The 16,236-nt window shown below is 40.0% G+C and overlaps 1 protein-coding gene across 4 annotated transcripts in view; it reads left to right on the top strand.

The window, feature by feature from the left end:
- Positions 1-16,236, top strand: part of LOC102194369 (dipeptidyl aminopeptidase-like protein 6) — a 90,559-nt gene that overhangs the window by 72,703 nt on the left and 1,620 nt on the right. For all 4 annotated transcript variants that reach the window (XM_005721356.2, XM_005721353.2, XM_005721355.1 and 1 more), the window contains 18 exons: positions 2,351-2,471; positions 8,420-8,574; positions 9,087-9,184; positions 9,309-9,435; positions 11,116-11,154; positions 11,282-11,389; positions 11,472-11,563; positions 11,647-11,694; positions 11,779-11,891; positions 12,664-12,711; positions 12,815-12,913; positions 13,135-13,204; positions 15,108-15,302; positions 15,402-15,456; positions 15,578-15,680; positions 15,775-15,830; positions 15,954-16,026; positions 16,116-16,189. In XM_005721356.2, the coding sequence (XP_005721413.1) occupies positions 2,351-2,471; positions 8,420-8,574; positions 9,087-9,184; positions 9,309-9,435; positions 11,116-11,154; positions 11,282-11,389; positions 11,472-11,563; positions 11,647-11,694; positions 11,779-11,891; positions 12,664-12,711; positions 12,815-12,913; positions 13,135-13,204; positions 15,108-15,302; positions 15,402-15,456; positions 15,578-15,680; positions 15,775-15,830; positions 15,954-16,026; positions 16,116-16,189 (1,674 nt within the window). The remainder of the gene's footprint in view (positions 1-2,350; positions 2,472-8,419; positions 8,575-9,086; positions 9,185-9,308; positions 9,436-11,115; positions 11,155-11,281; positions 11,390-11,471; positions 11,564-11,646; positions 11,695-11,778; positions 11,892-12,663; positions 12,712-12,814; positions 12,914-13,134; positions 13,205-15,107; positions 15,303-15,401; positions 15,457-15,577; positions 15,681-15,774; positions 15,831-15,953; positions 16,027-16,115; positions 16,190-16,236) is intronic.

Raw genomic sequence — 16,236 nt, 5'->3', positions numbered from 1 at the left:
AAAAACGTGGAACGTCGCTGAATCTGTCGTGCAATTTACCTGCTTAGCTGAAGCTCATTATGGCTTATTCCTTACTGAGCTTTTCTATTGTTTAAAAACTATTTAAAAACAAGTTAGCAAGCAACAGTGCTGCGCTGGGCAACATGTTGTTTTGTCAACACTTGTTTGAGAGACTTCTTAAACAGCTCTGTGCTCTCACAGCTCTTCATTTAGCCTTTTTATGTTATACAAAACTGTATATTTAGATTGTGTTGACACAATCTTGGTTTTGTTGTATGAAAAATGCTAGCCCGTCTTTTACTGAGCTTAAAAGTTTCATCGATCCAGCACCTGATGGTGTTTTGTTTCATTCTCTTACTTACTCCATTTTTCCCTTGTTGACTTTAAATTATTTTTCTGTTTAGATTGTGTTCCTTAAACGAGTTACGGCCCCGCGTTTCATCGGCTTTTACTTCAAAGCTTTTCCTTTGTGCTGTAATTGCTCTTATCGTATCATTTGCTTAAATTACAGATACATGGCTGTGAGAAAATATTAACATTTCAAGTGTGTGATGAGAGTTTGCCTTTTGCCGAGGGAAGAAAGCAGGTGAATTTGCATATGGTAATAATGTATCTGATTGTTCCTCTCGCATAGCTGTTACTGTAGCTCTGCGTTTGATTTAATGAACTACCAAGGTTGTGCAGGAAAGGAAAAAAAATGAGATGAGCTCTCGTCTTTTGTCTCTCTGTGACCCGGAGATGTGTTTTCTTTTTTTTTCCCATAACAGTTTGTGAATATAATGATTTCCCATTAAGTTTATCAGAAGTGGAGCAATTTATCATCAAGTGTTTCATCAGCACAGAAAAATGTGCCGTGTGTGTTTGTGCCTGTGCCTGCGTGCAGCCGAGCATCAGATGTACAGTGAGAGGAGCCAGGAGATGAATCCTGTGACGTTCCCCTCATTAAACCACAAGCAATTACTCCACCATGACGGTGCAATCAGTGAGGCTGGGTCAATGCGCGCACACACACACACACACACACACTCATACACACACATAGAGCGGGAAAAGAGATTGTATTGACACAAATAAGACGATGGATTTAAGGGAAAATGACCAGTGGAAGTTTTATTTGACAAAATTAGACGTCTTGCAACTTCTCGCTCACCAGCACACATCCCAGCATGCAACTGCAACAACACAAATGAGCAACCATGCTGCTCGCCCTGCTCAGGTAGCTTTGATGTTGCTGCTTTCATCTCTGCCCTTTTGAAATGGCTATCTTTTGGCTTTTTGCACTTTCACTCTTTTCTCTCATCTAATTCCCTTGAACATTAAAAATCACCAAGCAAGTGAGTGTGAATCCAGATATGGATGCCCTACAATTGTAGCTCTGAGAGTCCATTCAGTATTATTTATGACTGTATCAATTTTGTTCTGAAAGTAAATCTCAACCCTGAAATTTAATGCCTGTCTTTTAATCATTTGGTTGGCTGAGGGTTTTTTATTTTATTTTATGTAACTCTTTGAATCCTGTCCCACGGCTGCTTTGTAACACTCGCCAACTGCCAGCTTCCCTCCTTTTTACACTGCCCTGCATTGATCTGTTTTCCTCAGATGTTAATCCCACAATATAAAACTTTGATTTGCTCAATAGCATCCAAAGATCAGAGCTAAAAGGACTTCTGTCTTTCTGTTTTCCTCCATCTTATGAGTGATGTGAGGCTTAAATTTCACTGAAGAGGGTACAGCTGACAGGCTAATCACACCATCACGGCCTGAACTATAGACATCAGACCGTCTTGCGTTCATCTGCTTCATACTGGCACCTGTTGAAGCGGTGAAATCACAGTTTATAGACAGAGGTTTTTAAGTGTCCCACGCTCATCTGACAGCGATGCGTCTAAATTCCTTCAGGCGATGCCTCTGTGGGTGCCAGAGGCTTAAATCAGCAGTATAACCAGCAATTTAGCTCAATCCCAGCCGACCCCCTGCAGACAGTGCGGAGTTCTCAATGAGCAAGGCGGGAGGCGGGGGAGTCATCAGCTGGCATCTACATATGTTTTTAGCAATGTATGTGTGCCTGCAGGGCCGAAGCCGATTCCAGCGCCTTGATTAGCAACAGAAATGGTTTCATGCTGAGCTGAAGAGGAACCCAGTGTGAACTATGATGAGGGAGATTTCTTTTAACACTCGTGCATTAAGCAGGTGTTGACTGAGAGTGTATCAGCTTGGATTAAGATAATGTTGTGTTGTTATTACAAAAAAAAAAAACTCTTACATTTTTGGCTTAAAGATTTCATTTTTTAATGCAAAAGTACAACAAATATTAATGATGATGGCTACTCTTTCACCTTCTTTTGTCCAGGTCTTCATATTCGAAAACAACATCTACTACAGAACGACTGTAGAGAGTCGAGCGATCCGCCTGGTGTCCACTGGCAAAGAAGGAGTTGTCTTCAATGGCCTCACTGACTGGCTGTATGAGGGTAAGATGACTTAAAAAAAAAAAAGGTCGTACCAAAATACAACAACGCTTGAAATAATATCGAGTCCTTTATGTTGCAAATGCTGGAATTTTCTTCAGAGTTCAGATCAAAGACGGATTTCTTTCATCTTTAACGAGTGGTTGAAGTTGAACTCAATTATGGATTCTGAGAATGAATTGCAAGGGCTCAGTGCACATCTCATTTCGAAACCAGGCCAGCTAATATGTTATTATAAAGTCTCTGCTTTTCAGGAAGGTTTTCTACAACATTTCAGATGCTGGGTATGGGGATTTTGTCCAAGTGAGCCACAGGGGCTTTAGTGAGGTTGGACTGTGATGTTGACTGCATTTGAATTGATTTTAACAGCCCAGTGTTGTTGCATGGGGTTTAGGTGAGGAATCTGTCCAGCTTTTTCTCTTTCTCACATTGAGGATTTGTTGCGCCAAGAGCATAGACTGAATAGAAAAGATGGACATAGTCACTGTAATGCCATCCCCTGATTTCTGGATTCTTTTTAAAATATCTGAGAAATTCTGTCTTCAGTGCGATTTGGATTTTTAAAAATCAGACATGGACATATTCTGTTGATAGGGTAGCATAAGGACAGTTTTAACTAATGCAAGTGTTGCCCAGTTAGCTTGTTCAGCAAGGTCCATTAGAGACATAAAATGTGGTCACCCGCTAGCAAATGAGCCTAAAACAAAACCTACTTACTAGAAAAATCATCCGGCTCTGTGTCTAAAAAGAGCCGAATGGTGAACAGAACAAAATACCACCTAGCTGTCACTCACAGTGGCCAAACATGTAATATTACACGTGTTTAAGAAAATTAATCACCCTCTGTAAAATTGTCTTGACACGTAAGCACAGCCCATGATTCAATAGCTTGAAGAAAGAGCTTTAGCCCCAATAAGTTTCTGTAAATTTATCATTTTCTTGCAATGTTGTGCAATATTAGGTTGTTTCAGTTCGCTGAGGTTTGCTGGTATTAGTTTATGCACAGCTCTCTTACAGCCCTGCCACAGCATTTCAATCAGGCTGAGGTCTCGACTTTGATTCGGCCATTGCAGCACCTTGGTTTTTTTTTCTTAATCAGCCCTTTTGTTGCAGATTTACTGCTCGTGCTTGTTGTGTTGCATGACCAAATTCTGGCCAAGCTTCAGCTGTTGGACAGATATCTTCAGATTTGACAACATTTTGCTATACAGAGAGGCTTGTGGTCAACTCAAGATGCCCTGTGGCTGCAATTGACAGTTAGTATGAGGTGTTTGTGCTGATATGCTGTGTTTGGTTTTTGCAGTACACGGTGCTGTGCATTATGGCCAGACATCTGCACTTTGGTCTCATCTGTCAAAAGGACATTTTTCCAGAAATCTGGGGGTTTTGCTCAGATGCACTTTTGCAAACCTAAGCTGGTCTGCCATGTTCTTTTTAAAGAGAAGAGGCTTTGACCTTTCCGAAGATAACCATTCGATCTTTATCTATTTGTACTGTCAGAAACTTTAACTTTTAACATGCTAGCTGAGGCCCTTAGAATCTGAGATTTAGCTCTTGGTTTTTTGCAGTTTCTCTGAGCTTGGTATAGCGTGACTTTGGGGTGAATTTGCTGAAAATTCCACTGCTGGGAAGATTGTGGCATTGTGTTGAGAGTTGCTGCTGGTCATTTAATCAAGTTCATTTGATTAGCAGCATCTAGCTGCTACTTTCCCTCATATTTCCCATAGAGGTAGTATGGATGTACTTAATTCAAGTAGCTATAGAGACCATTTAACAGCCTTTAAACATGTTCATTTTTGCTTTAAAGATTGTCATGTTAATAGTCTGCACCCTACTGTACTACTGTAGGGTATGCATGTCTACTACTGTACTAGTAGTACAGTAGTACTACTAGTACTTTCTTCCTGTTGGGAGTTTTTCTGTCACCACTGTCACCAAAGTACTTGCTCAAGTCAATCGTATGATTGTCGGTGTTTCCTCCATTTCTTTGTATTCTTTGTATTATTTACAATATAAAGCACATTGAAGCAACTGTTGTTGTGATTTGGTGCTGTATTAATAAAATTGAAGTGAATTGAATTGTAGCATCTAGATTTCCTCTTAAATCTTCTTTAGTTGTTTTTTGGACTGTTGGATACAGTAGAAATAAGCCATAAATACTTCCACCTCCAGTGTTATCACGTTGAAGTCATAATAACAACATGTGCATTTACTTCCAGTTGTGTTTCTATGCAGCCGTTGAAGGCAAGTTTATTATTCACTTGTTTTTGGGGTTTTTTCTTTACTGAAATCCAAATATCTTTCTTTTTAGCATCTATGTGCTCTGTTGGGTTCACCAGCTAATTCAGTTGCCAGCTGTGTCTTCTGTTTGGTGCTACAGGTAGTGTTGCCCACGGAAGATTTATAGAGCTTTTTTCGCTCCCAACAGTTGCTTGCCACATCTGGGTATGCACTCATTATGTTCACCAGGTAGTCACTAACTTCATCTACCTGCTGTTTGGTGCTGGGTGTTAGTTTGTGAGGTTGTTTTGTGTATTTTCCCACTGAAAATAGCAGCCTGCCGCCTGAACAACACAAGAATGAAAGTAAACTTTAGGTCAGCGGCTTCAAGAAACTTTTTAATATGTACTGCATTTCGACGGCTACACTTGAAAACCATTTTAATCCAGTCTTTTGACACCTGCCTCTCCCTACGGCGTGTTGTGTATTTGTGTGCGTGATTCCATTTGAAAGCACGCAGCTGGCTACATCTCAGCGCACCTCCTCCTTTAGTCTTCGCATAGCTCGCGTTTGCGTTCTGGCAATTTTAATTAATTCATGTCTGCAGCGCTGCAATCTCACTCAGCAGATGTTCAAAAGCCAACATATTTGCGATTTAATATGAGACATTTCCCGATTACAGCATATGTGAGACAGACATTGTAATTACATACCTCTTGTCTACGGTTTTGTTTACAGATGCATTGTCATGTTTGAGAATAATCTTTTGAAGTTTGAAGGTAATTTTATTTAGACTTCTGCATTGTTATTTCTATTAATTGTGGATTTATTGCGGGGGAGGAGGGGCCGGGATAATAATGCAGGGCAAATATAATTGCAAAATGCCAATTATTACGAGAGAAATTCTGTTACAGTGCATGAACTGCTTCAGGGTCGGCTCTAATCGGTTTTTCATTAATGGGATTATTTCTTTGTTGGAGACACAGAACATGACATGAAAGAAGTAATCCATTACCAGAGCCGAAGCAAGATTTGCCTGCTGTGTTTTCCTGCTGTGTTGTAAGGATTTATCTGCGGATAACACACTGTCTCACAAAAACAGAGACGATGCAGCTTATGTATATTTCCCACGCATTTCTTGGAGTGTTCACAGTGCACACTGTGCTCTTCAGGTCAGAAGGATTTGGCAGAAGTTGTATGAATGTGGTTCAAGGTGAGGTTGCCTCATTTCTGGAAGGCTGTACATTCAACTTTAAAATGTTTTTACTGTTTTTTCAGTGAATTTACTTAAAAGGGTTCAAGGAAATGCTACTCATTTTAAACATCTATTAAGGTGTTTAACTGTATATACATTTTAAATCTCACAGTAGTGTGCAAAAGTCTTGAGCCTTCCCTCATTTCTTTATATTTTACTTCCAAGGAGTCAGACTTTTTTGTCATTTTTTTTAAAAAATTGGTTTTGAGGGACAAATCTCCAGCTTTTCTCAAGGTTCTTCAAAGGTTTTCATTTTCAGTCCACTCCTTTTACCTTACTGTTTTCAGATGAATATGTTTTTTGCTTGTTAAATCACTTAACACTGATCTATGAATTATTCAGTAATAAAAAAGCAGCTAACTCAAGGGATGAACCAGTGTTGTGTCTACACATACCGACAACATTTCTACAAACCAATTTTAAATGATATCTTTGTTACTAGCAGCATGTTGCAAAATACATCTTTTGTTTCCCATGTCTTTAGTTGCATCTATGAAAATGCCAAAGATAACACAGTTTGACAGCCATAAAGTAGTATTTTTTCCCACCAGCAAGGTGATTCCCAAAGAGCTGTTAGCTGGAAACTTGGGATATCTCAGCATGGTGTGCAACATGTCCTTAAAAAGTGCAGGAACAAAGAAGGAGTATATTAAAAAAAACCCCTATAAAACAGATGATCAGTAAAATCAGAAGCCTCATCGGGTCTCAGCGGAAAGACGGCTGTCACGAAGGGGGGATAACATGGAGAAAAGGCTGAGGTATATCAAATCACACAAGAACTGGACAAAATCAATAGCAACAGGTCTTATGGAGCCATTCATGCAAATTTTACATTTTTAGTTCAAATCATGAGGAGAGATTCCCAACAGTTAGTGTCTACAGCCAGCAGACACTCACTGCTGTGGATCTTGTCAAAACTGATTACCGGTAAATGATGGACACAGAAAAATGCCATCAAATTATAGATTCACCAACATAATCTGGGAGGCATGTCAATAGCAACAGCTTAATTTTCCAGCATGACAATGACCCTAAACACACGACCAGAGCAGTAAAAATATTCCCAGTTCTTTGATTGCATTAAAAAAAAAGCAAAAACAAACACATTTGAACACTATCAGTCATGGATTGGCCTCCTCATGGCCTGGATCTCAACATTATTGAAACAATGTTAATCCCAAAGGGGAATTGTATTGTCATAGCAGCGTGTATACAGTAGACGACAAAGCAGTCATATAAAATTAAGTGTTGAAAGCGAGATATAAATGGACAAATATAGAGAGTTTAGGCTGTGCGAAAGAATAATGGTGATCACGCCAAAATGCAAAGAAATGAGGGGCTGTGCATCACGCTGAAGAAAACATGCAATTTCTATGTACGAACTATCATATCAAGTGGAATATTTAATGATTCACATTTTTGCTAAAGCATCACAATTCTCTTTTGATTTTCAGACGTAGTTTTGTGGGCTTAAACAGTTCTCAGACAGGAATAATTATGTGTGGGCCTTTGATGCTGATCAATAGTGGTAGGAATAATTCCACACTTGTCATAAGAGAGCATCAACCAACACGAGCTCTACCTTTGATCAGGAGATTAAAGATAGTGAAGTCATGAGATGCTGGAAAGACTTTCACAATGAATTGTCGAGCTGCAGGTTTGGGGAGGTGGAATAGATGAGCTCTCGTATGAGTACAGCGCGTGGGTTTGTCTTTTCTCATGTCATTAACGTCTGCAGATCTGTGGAATTTGGTCGGAAATGTGGCGTCTCTTTTGTGACTGGAGGGTTGGCCAGCCGCAACCGAAAGAGAGGGAAACATCAGCTGCACAGTCAACCTCTCCACTGATTTCTCACAGAGAATATGTGAGAAATGGATAACTATCCCATCTTTATGTGGGAACAAATTATAGCATCTATGCAGAGCTTCATAACAGAGGTCTTTTAGTGCTTTGGCCTTCATAAAACAATAGATTCATTGAATTGTGCTTTTTTAGAGTCTCTGCTGGTTTTATTCGGGCGCTGACCTCGAAAAATCAAGCTGCACTGCAACAAATTACCCTCTGCCATAGAGTGAAAATTCAATCAAATTCTGTGTGAATGGCTTCCTTTGCCAGCTGTGACAGCAAAAAAACAAGATTGGCTAGTTGGAAAACAAAATCAAAATGTCCTCATCAAGGCTGGACTGATCAGTCTGTGTTGGAACATGCTTTTCACAGAGTTCTTCTGCCCCCTGCTGGGTTAAATGCCACCCACAGGCAAAAGAAAACCCTTGGACTGAAATACAAGCAGAGCGAGTATGGAGCCCTTTTCTAATAATCATGTTTTTCTTGTTAAGAAAAGATGTTCACCCCACTGCCCGAATAATTGGGTATATTAACCAGTTTCAAGGAGAATACGCCAGTAATAGACTGAACTACAGTATTTTGCCACGTTTAGAAATGTATATTAATAATATGTTGTTGATTTGTTTTACAGAGGAGATCCTGCAGACCCACATAGCTCACTGGTGGTCTCCAGATGGACTGCGTTTGGCCTACATGACCATCAATGACACGCTGGTGCCAAAAATGGAAGTGCCGTTTTTTACTGGAGCGCCATATCCCGCGAGTCTTGACTATCATTACCCAAAGGCAAGTCCCGACCAGAAAATCTTACAGCTTAACGAATTCATAGTTTTTACAATGAAAATGCAGGTCTATTCAGACTCATTTCTCTCTGCTCATCAGTGATCTGTCCAAAAGATTAATAAACTATGGACAAAATATTTTGGTCCTTTGAGAAGGAGTCAATGGTTCAAGCCTGTGTCCATGACAGATTTAGAGGAAGAAGTTAATTACGATGCTTAATATGCAGTTCAGGGAGAACATTCATGTAATGTTTCATTTAAGCCCCGTTATCCAAACAGAGCTTGTGATTAAAATGAGCCGTTGTTTTAAAGAAACTGATAATAAACTGTGTGACCTAAACGTGCTGAAACAAGACTGAAAGGCACAAACCGAGACTATTCAGTGTGCAAATAAGAAGCCTGTGACTAACAAGCTTGTCGCATCAGAATTATGAGAGATGCCAGTGAACTTCCCTCAAGAGGACAAAAAGATCAGTTATTGAAGCTTCTGACCTTCGGTATCTAATTTCCTTGCAGGCTGGAGAAGAAAACCCTGTAGTGCACCTGTCAGTGGTGAGCCTCCACGGTCCTCTGCACACGGTAGCGATGAAGAAACCTGATGACCCCCGGATAGGGTGAGTGACTGAATCTGAAGGTGCCTCGCTGTGTATAAAGTAACAAGCACCGAGATATATTTTCGTAAAGGAGACAGTGCTGCTTGTCAGAGGTGTCATGTGTTCTCACCTTCTGCTTTTCCAGGAGGGAATATTACATCACCATGGTGAAATGGGCAACCAACACCAAACTGGCTGTCAACTGGCTGAACAGAGCCCAGAACAACTCCATCTTGACACTGTGTGAGGCGACCACTGGAGTCTGCATTAAGGTGAAACAAAGTGTGAAATTAGCTGCCACCCTTTCCCCGTTGTGTTAAAGTATTCCACTTGTGACATTCAGTGTTTTCCTGGGAGAAGACTGGAAATAACCCTGGCTTACATGTTTTTCATGTCGATAAACACAAACACTGTAGTTTATTTTGAATCAAACATCAAACTGCTGCTGCAGATACTCATTAGAGAAAAATAGGTCCTGACAAGGGCACCATTAGTCCTACAAGAGTAAGGTTGCTATGTATAACACATTGTCCAGCTGTTTTTTAACAAGCATTCATCGTGGTGAATATCTTTCACTGTAGCGTGAGACAAGGAGCTTGTGTTCTTGTGAAACAGTCGCTTATTTAAATCCCCATAAAAGTCTTTTTTTTTCACTTTACACAATAAGCAATATAGAAAGCAGGCATGTGAAACATTTCATATGGTGGGCTTCATACAACCCATTTTAATCTTGAGTGAAAATCCCCTCTTTGTCAGTCTGAAGACATTTAACTGTACATTTAATACCATATGTCTCAGTTTTTTTTACAGAAAATTACAGAAAAAGTTCTGGTAGCTCATTGATAGTAATTCACATTATTTCCCATACTGAAAAAAGGAAGTTTTCTGTTATTGCTTATCTAATTACTTTGATGTAGCTTGAATGCTACATCAAGACTGGTGGCAGTCTTCAGTAAGAAAATATTGTGAGAATACTATTTAAAGTCCAAAAAACATTATCCAGATGCTTCCACCTGGCTAGACTGTAGTCTTGGTCCCCGGGCCTTATGTCTGATACACCTGATGTAGACTGATAGTTATAGAGTGATCTTCAGAAACACCGTGGATGGAGACAACAGTTTCCAGCATTTGGCTGATATTTATGCAAAGATGCTGGTTTCTTTAAGTCGTGTATCACTGTTTTAATTATTCCTGTCCAATCTATTACATAAGACTGAAAGAGAAGCTTCTTCTAGACTCCAGCTGATGTGCACAAACCATAACTTTGATATCACGCATCATAAAGTCACATTGTTCTTGCTTTAGCTCGTCAGTTTAAATCCCAGCTGTGATCTGTCAGGTGTTTTGTTTTGTTTTTTTTGGCCACACTTGCATGTATGAGATTGGTATTGAGAGTCTTGTCTGGGAAGAGCTATGAGACAATTTGCAAACCATTGTTTGTCCATCATTCTAGAGTAGGAAAGATTATTCACAAATGGAAAACATTCAAGATAGTCACCAGTCTTCTCTAGTGAGGATGTCCCTGCAAATGCATCCCAAGGTCACAGAGAAATGTCAAAAAAATCCAAGAGCTATGTTAAATGTTAAATTTCAAAATGATACAATTAGAAAAAGATGAACAAGTATAGCTTTTCTGCAAGGTTGCCAGAAGAAAATCTCTTCTCTCTAAAAAGAATACGGCTGCACAGCTAGGCTTGCAAAGTTGTATCTTAACAAACTACAAAACCTCTGGGATAATGTCCTCCGCACAGTCAAGACCAAAGTGGCCATAATGTTTGACGAAAACCAAATACGACATATCGGCACAAAGAAAGCTTTCACAGGACTGTGCAATCCTGTGAAAGCTTTCTTTTTTACATAACTGTAAATGTAAAACCTTTTGAGATGTATCTTTTCATTTCCCTCCTATTTGCTGAATTAAGCTTTCAGCTCAGATCCTTTTCTCTTTTCAGAAACATGAGGATGAGAGTGAGAGTTGGTTGCACCGACAGGTATGTGATGAAAGCCGGAGAAGTCTAGTTGGCTAAAAAACAGACTCTTTTTTGCATGAACACGTAAAATGACAAAGATATAAAAAGCCCTGCAGGCACGTTTTTGTAACTTCTCTCCTCTCTTCAGAACGAGCCGCCGCTCTTTTCCAAAGATGGATACAAGTTTTTCTTCACCAGGGCGATCCCTCAGGGTGGCAGAGGAAAGTTTTTCCACATCTCCATGTCCACATCTCTGGTACGTAATGTTAAACCTTTGCTTGTAATATTTTTCCTTCGTCCTGTTGCGTGAGTGTCTAATTTGTGTTACTTCCCTTTAGCCCAACACTAGCACAGACATACTTCAGTCCCTAACTTCTGGAGACTGGGATGTGACCAGGATCTTGGCCTACAATCATGAAAGAAACCTCATGTAAGACCTTGAGATGCTTTCACATTTTTAAATGCAGTCCTGGCTCTCTTGTTATCTGACAGCAGTGTTCGTATGATTCACAGTTACTTCCTGAGCACAGAGGATGACCCCAAACGGCGGCACTTGTACAGGTAGCGCTTTAGTTAAAGTCATCTTGGTGATTTTTTTTAAGTGCTGCTTCAAGTGTACATTATTTACTCTGTGCCATCCTGCAGTGCTGACACAATCGCTCCATTCAACCGCTGTTGCTTGTCCTGTGAGTTCAAGTGCGGCTATATGGATGTTTCATTCAGCCACGACATGCAGTACTTCTTGCTCAACTGTAAAGGTGAGCGTCCTTTACCTTGACTCACTTGAGAAATCTTGGACTGAAAGGTTTTACATAACAACACTCCTGACAGCGAAGGCCTCCTGGGAGACTCAGAGAGCGTGTTCAGTAGAAAGTGTAATTGAATTAGTGCTCCATGTCAGGTAGAGAGCTTATATCGAACTGGGTGTTAGCAGATAACCTCAAACCACTGCAGGATCCTCCTGATTAGCAGTAAGAATAAACAGCTTGTCTGACTGCCTGCAAACAGTCACGTGAGTACTAACAGAGGCTGTGTGACTTTCGGCGTTTGTAGCATTTATTATGCGAAGAAAGCTCAGTGATTAGCTGTTGTTTAGTAGTAGAAGTCTCTTGTGTTCCTTAGAGACACTCCGGCAGAAAAATACAATGACATTTTTTGGCTTCAACACTGGACAACATCATCAAGGTTTCTATGGAAGCTGATTTGTTTAAGGGGATCACATCGGAGAGGAAAAGTGCCAGTGGCTTTCTTCATTAATTGGATCTTTGGAGAGTAGCTCCATCGTGAAATAATAAGATACTTCCTCATGGGACAGAGGTAGATTATTAACTGCAGAGCTGGCTGAGAGTGCTGTTTTAAGATTATTCTGCTACAGAGGGTTGGGTTTCAGTGGCTTTATTATTGCCTTCCTGGAGGCATTTCAGCCTTTTATCAGCATCTTGTTATGTGATATTTTATCATGCTTATCCAATAACTTCTATTATTACATTTCCGTTAGCTGATCATTTTTCCCTGCATTGTTCTTTGTAGGACCAGATATACCGAGTGTGGCTGTCTATAGAACTGAGGACAAAGAGAGTAAGTGTATGCCTCCATCGTCTACAACACGTCTACAAATATGTTTAATGATAAATACATTTGGACTTGAGAATTTGTAACAGGTTTTTCTCTTGAACTGCAGAGGTGTTTGACGTGGAGACAAATAAAAGACTAAACAACACACACAACAACATGCAGATGCCCAGAGTGGAGTACAAAACCATTGACATAGAAGGCTACAGTAAGTGTGCCTCTGTGTAACCCAACGTGCACCGAATTATTGTTTTCTAAAGTCACTAAAGATGTATGATGTACAATTATTCATCCCTCGAGAAAGAGCAGTTCAAAGAAGTGATGATGAGTGGTTGTAAAGTCTTGACCACAACTGTACACTGTAATTTGATAAGAAATAGGAAGGTCTGTGTTATAAGATTCCCATTGATCCTGTCTTTTCTGTTCTAGCTCTGACGATGCAGATTCTGAAGCCAGCTGGATTTGTAGAAACAGCTACCTATCCATTACTGCTGCTAGTGTGAGTATAAATATTATGTGTGGTCAGGATGGTTAGAAAAAGAGAAAATACCCAGTGAGTAGCAGTTCACTGGATCAAAATGCCTTGTTGACATCAGATGTCAGGAAACTAGGTCTCGATTTCTGCTGTGAGAGAAATCGAGACCAACCCAGTACTAGTACCTAATGAAGTGTCTGGTGAGCATAAGTTCTGCAGTTAAAACTGACTTTACTTAATGTTCAAAGGAGAACTTTAGTGCATCATTTTAGTACTGCACCTTTAGTACTGTATTAAACCCCAAAACACCGGATCCTAGGCCGGCCATGCACGTCATTGTTTTGTTTTACGAGGCCAGTATTCATTTAAATTCTGCCCAAACGATCCCATTTCCCTAGTTTGGAAGTGATTCTTCAGGCTTCAGTCTAGCCGTAAGCATTTAAATCAGACTCTGGGAACAACATGAATGAACAAAACACTGATAACTATTTCAAATGCCTGACTTGTTATAGGATAATAAATAACTTTCCTACATGAGCTAGGTCATTTTTTTCACCTCAGCTCAAAAGTTTCTTTGCACTACCATTCCACCATTTTTCAGCCTTCATGTCAGTAACAAGACGTTTTGGATATATTAAAAGTGTCCCCGACTTTGCAAGGTGCAAAGTTTTTAACATCAGTTTTTAACAGGAGTCTTTATTCCTTAAAGGTACAGTACATCATTTTAAAAGGAATATTTAACTCATAACTATGCATGATTAGTGTGTAAGAAGCAAGAAAACTAAGCTTAGCAGTACATTAAAATACATAGCAGTGGGTTTGTGGACGTCGCCATGTTGCCCGTCATCTTGAATCCAGTGGACATCCAGTTGACAGGATGGACATATACGTTCCGTCTAATCGCATTTTATGTATGCTGCTAAAGACTAGCCTCATATGTAGTACACTTTATAAGTGACATTTAATTTAAAGATTAGAAATTAGTTCCTTACTGTAACTAACTATGTATAACTATGTATTAATTGCTTTACCTGTATATTTTCATCATCTCTCTCTCATGTCTGACAATTACAGCTTACAACAGCTGAGCAATAACAGCAGCTGCTTATAAGCTAACATTACACCAGCTAATGTTAGACTCAACTGTCCTAAAAACTTTCTCTGTGATAACCAGTTTGATTAAATTCTCAAATCATATGAGCGTTTCATTTTTTAAGTGTCTCGGTCCAACAATGTTAGATAACCTTCAAAGAAAATTTCACTAACACTGGCTAACAGCAGCTAACAGCAGCTAAAACTGGCTAACAGCAGCAAAAACAGCAGCACTTACTAAGAAAAATTAAGGATATCCTCAACAACTCACCTCAGTATCAACAGAAGTTACAGTGGACTTACAGCCTACACTCACTACAAATGAACAGCAGCCATTGTTGTTTGTCCTACTCTGGCCATGCTAGCTAGCTAGGATTATATGCACTTGAATTGGGAGAGGTACAATAACAGAATACAGTTGACTGCAGTCTACTGACATTTAATGGTGAAGAGAAGCAGCTGGAGTGGGAAACAGTTTACCTAAGGCTGAAATAATCCCTATTGATTTTCTATCACTAAATCAAATGTTATTGCTCCAGAATAAAATAATGTGAATGTTGTGCACTATATTCCACATGTCTAAAAACTGCAATATTTAAATATTTGTGGTCATATTTAAGGGGGTTATGGTGTTGTATTGGACTTGTTAAATTCAACAGTGTCCCTTTTATTCTCTTTCTAAGTGTTTTGTAAAAGATCTGGTTATTCAAAGTTCCCTTTTCGGAATTAATTTTCTCATTTTTGTGCCAACCAATAATAATACTACTACTACACCAGGCTCTGAGATATTAGTTGAACTTATTGTTTTCCATCACACTGTGTGCTTCTCTCACAGGGATGGGACCCCCGGCGGGCAGATGGTGACGGAGCAGTTCCAGGTGGACTGGGCCACCGTCCTGGTCAGCAGCTTCAGCACAATTGTTGTCCGCTTTGACGGCCACGGCAGCGGATTTCAGGGCACCAACCTCCTCCACAAGGTCCGCAGGAAACTGGGGAAACTGGAGGAGAGGGACCAGCTGGAGGCACTCAGGTCAGACTCAGAAAAATGAGCAAAAAACTATTTGGTCATTTGGCTTTTGTCACTTTCATTATTGTTGGGGGGGGGGTTTGTTGTTTTTTTCATTTTCAGGCTGATATCCGAACAGTCTTACATCGATAAGAATCGAATGGGAGTTTATGGAAAGGTAAGAAGACATAACAGTCAGATGCACTGTTAAACCTTTACTCACCTCTGTGCCTTTATAAAAATACAGCCCGCCATGAAATTATTTTCACATACTGTATCTGTGTCTCCCTCTTCTCCAGGCCTATGGTGGTTATTTAGCAACTTTGCTTTTGAGCTCAGAAGAATTTACCCAACTTAAATGTGGAACAGCAGTTTCCCCCATCACAGATTTCGAGCTTTATGGTAAAACTTTACAGTAAATCTTCTGCTAAGTGAGTCTTAGATCTAAAAGGTACCCAATCTTTCTAACCCTGGTTTTCTTTATTGCAAAATGCAGCATCTGCATTTTCGGAGCGATACCTCGGCGCCAAGACAGACTCCCGAGTTTACACAGTAAAGTATCCACCCTTTTTTCTCCTCTGCTTCAGAATGCTTAGCTCAGACAATGAGTTGGGGGGTCTTTATAAAAGAACGTGTCAATGACATGGTGGATTTCCTTCTGTCTCTTTCCTCCAGATGGCAAATTTAGCACACAGAGCGGGTCAGCTGCTGGAGAAACAGTACTTAATAATTCACCCGACTGCTGATGGTAGGACCCAGTGCTTTCTTTTTTCTAAATACCACAGTAAATATGTGTGTGCTCAGAGTCTAACTGCAATATCATCTTCTCCACCACAGAAAAAGTTCACTTCCAGCACACAGCCAAATTCATCAACCATTTAATCAGTGAAAAGGCCAATTACACTCTGCAGGTGAGCCACGGTGTCTGAAATCACTGGTGTGAATAAAAGTGTGTGTG

The sequence above is a fragment of the Pundamilia nyererei genome, unplaced genomic scaffold, assembly GCF_000239375.1.
Source record: "Pundamilia nyererei isolate P.nyererei 1_Seehausen unplaced genomic scaffold, PunNye1.0 scaffold00004, whole genome shotgun sequence".
Classification (NCBI taxonomy): Eukaryota; Metazoa; Chordata; class Actinopteri; order Cichliformes; family Cichlidae; genus Pundamilia; species Pundamilia nyererei.
Note: the sequence above shows the minus strand (reverse complement) of the source record. Positions and strands in the feature narration are given on the sequence as shown.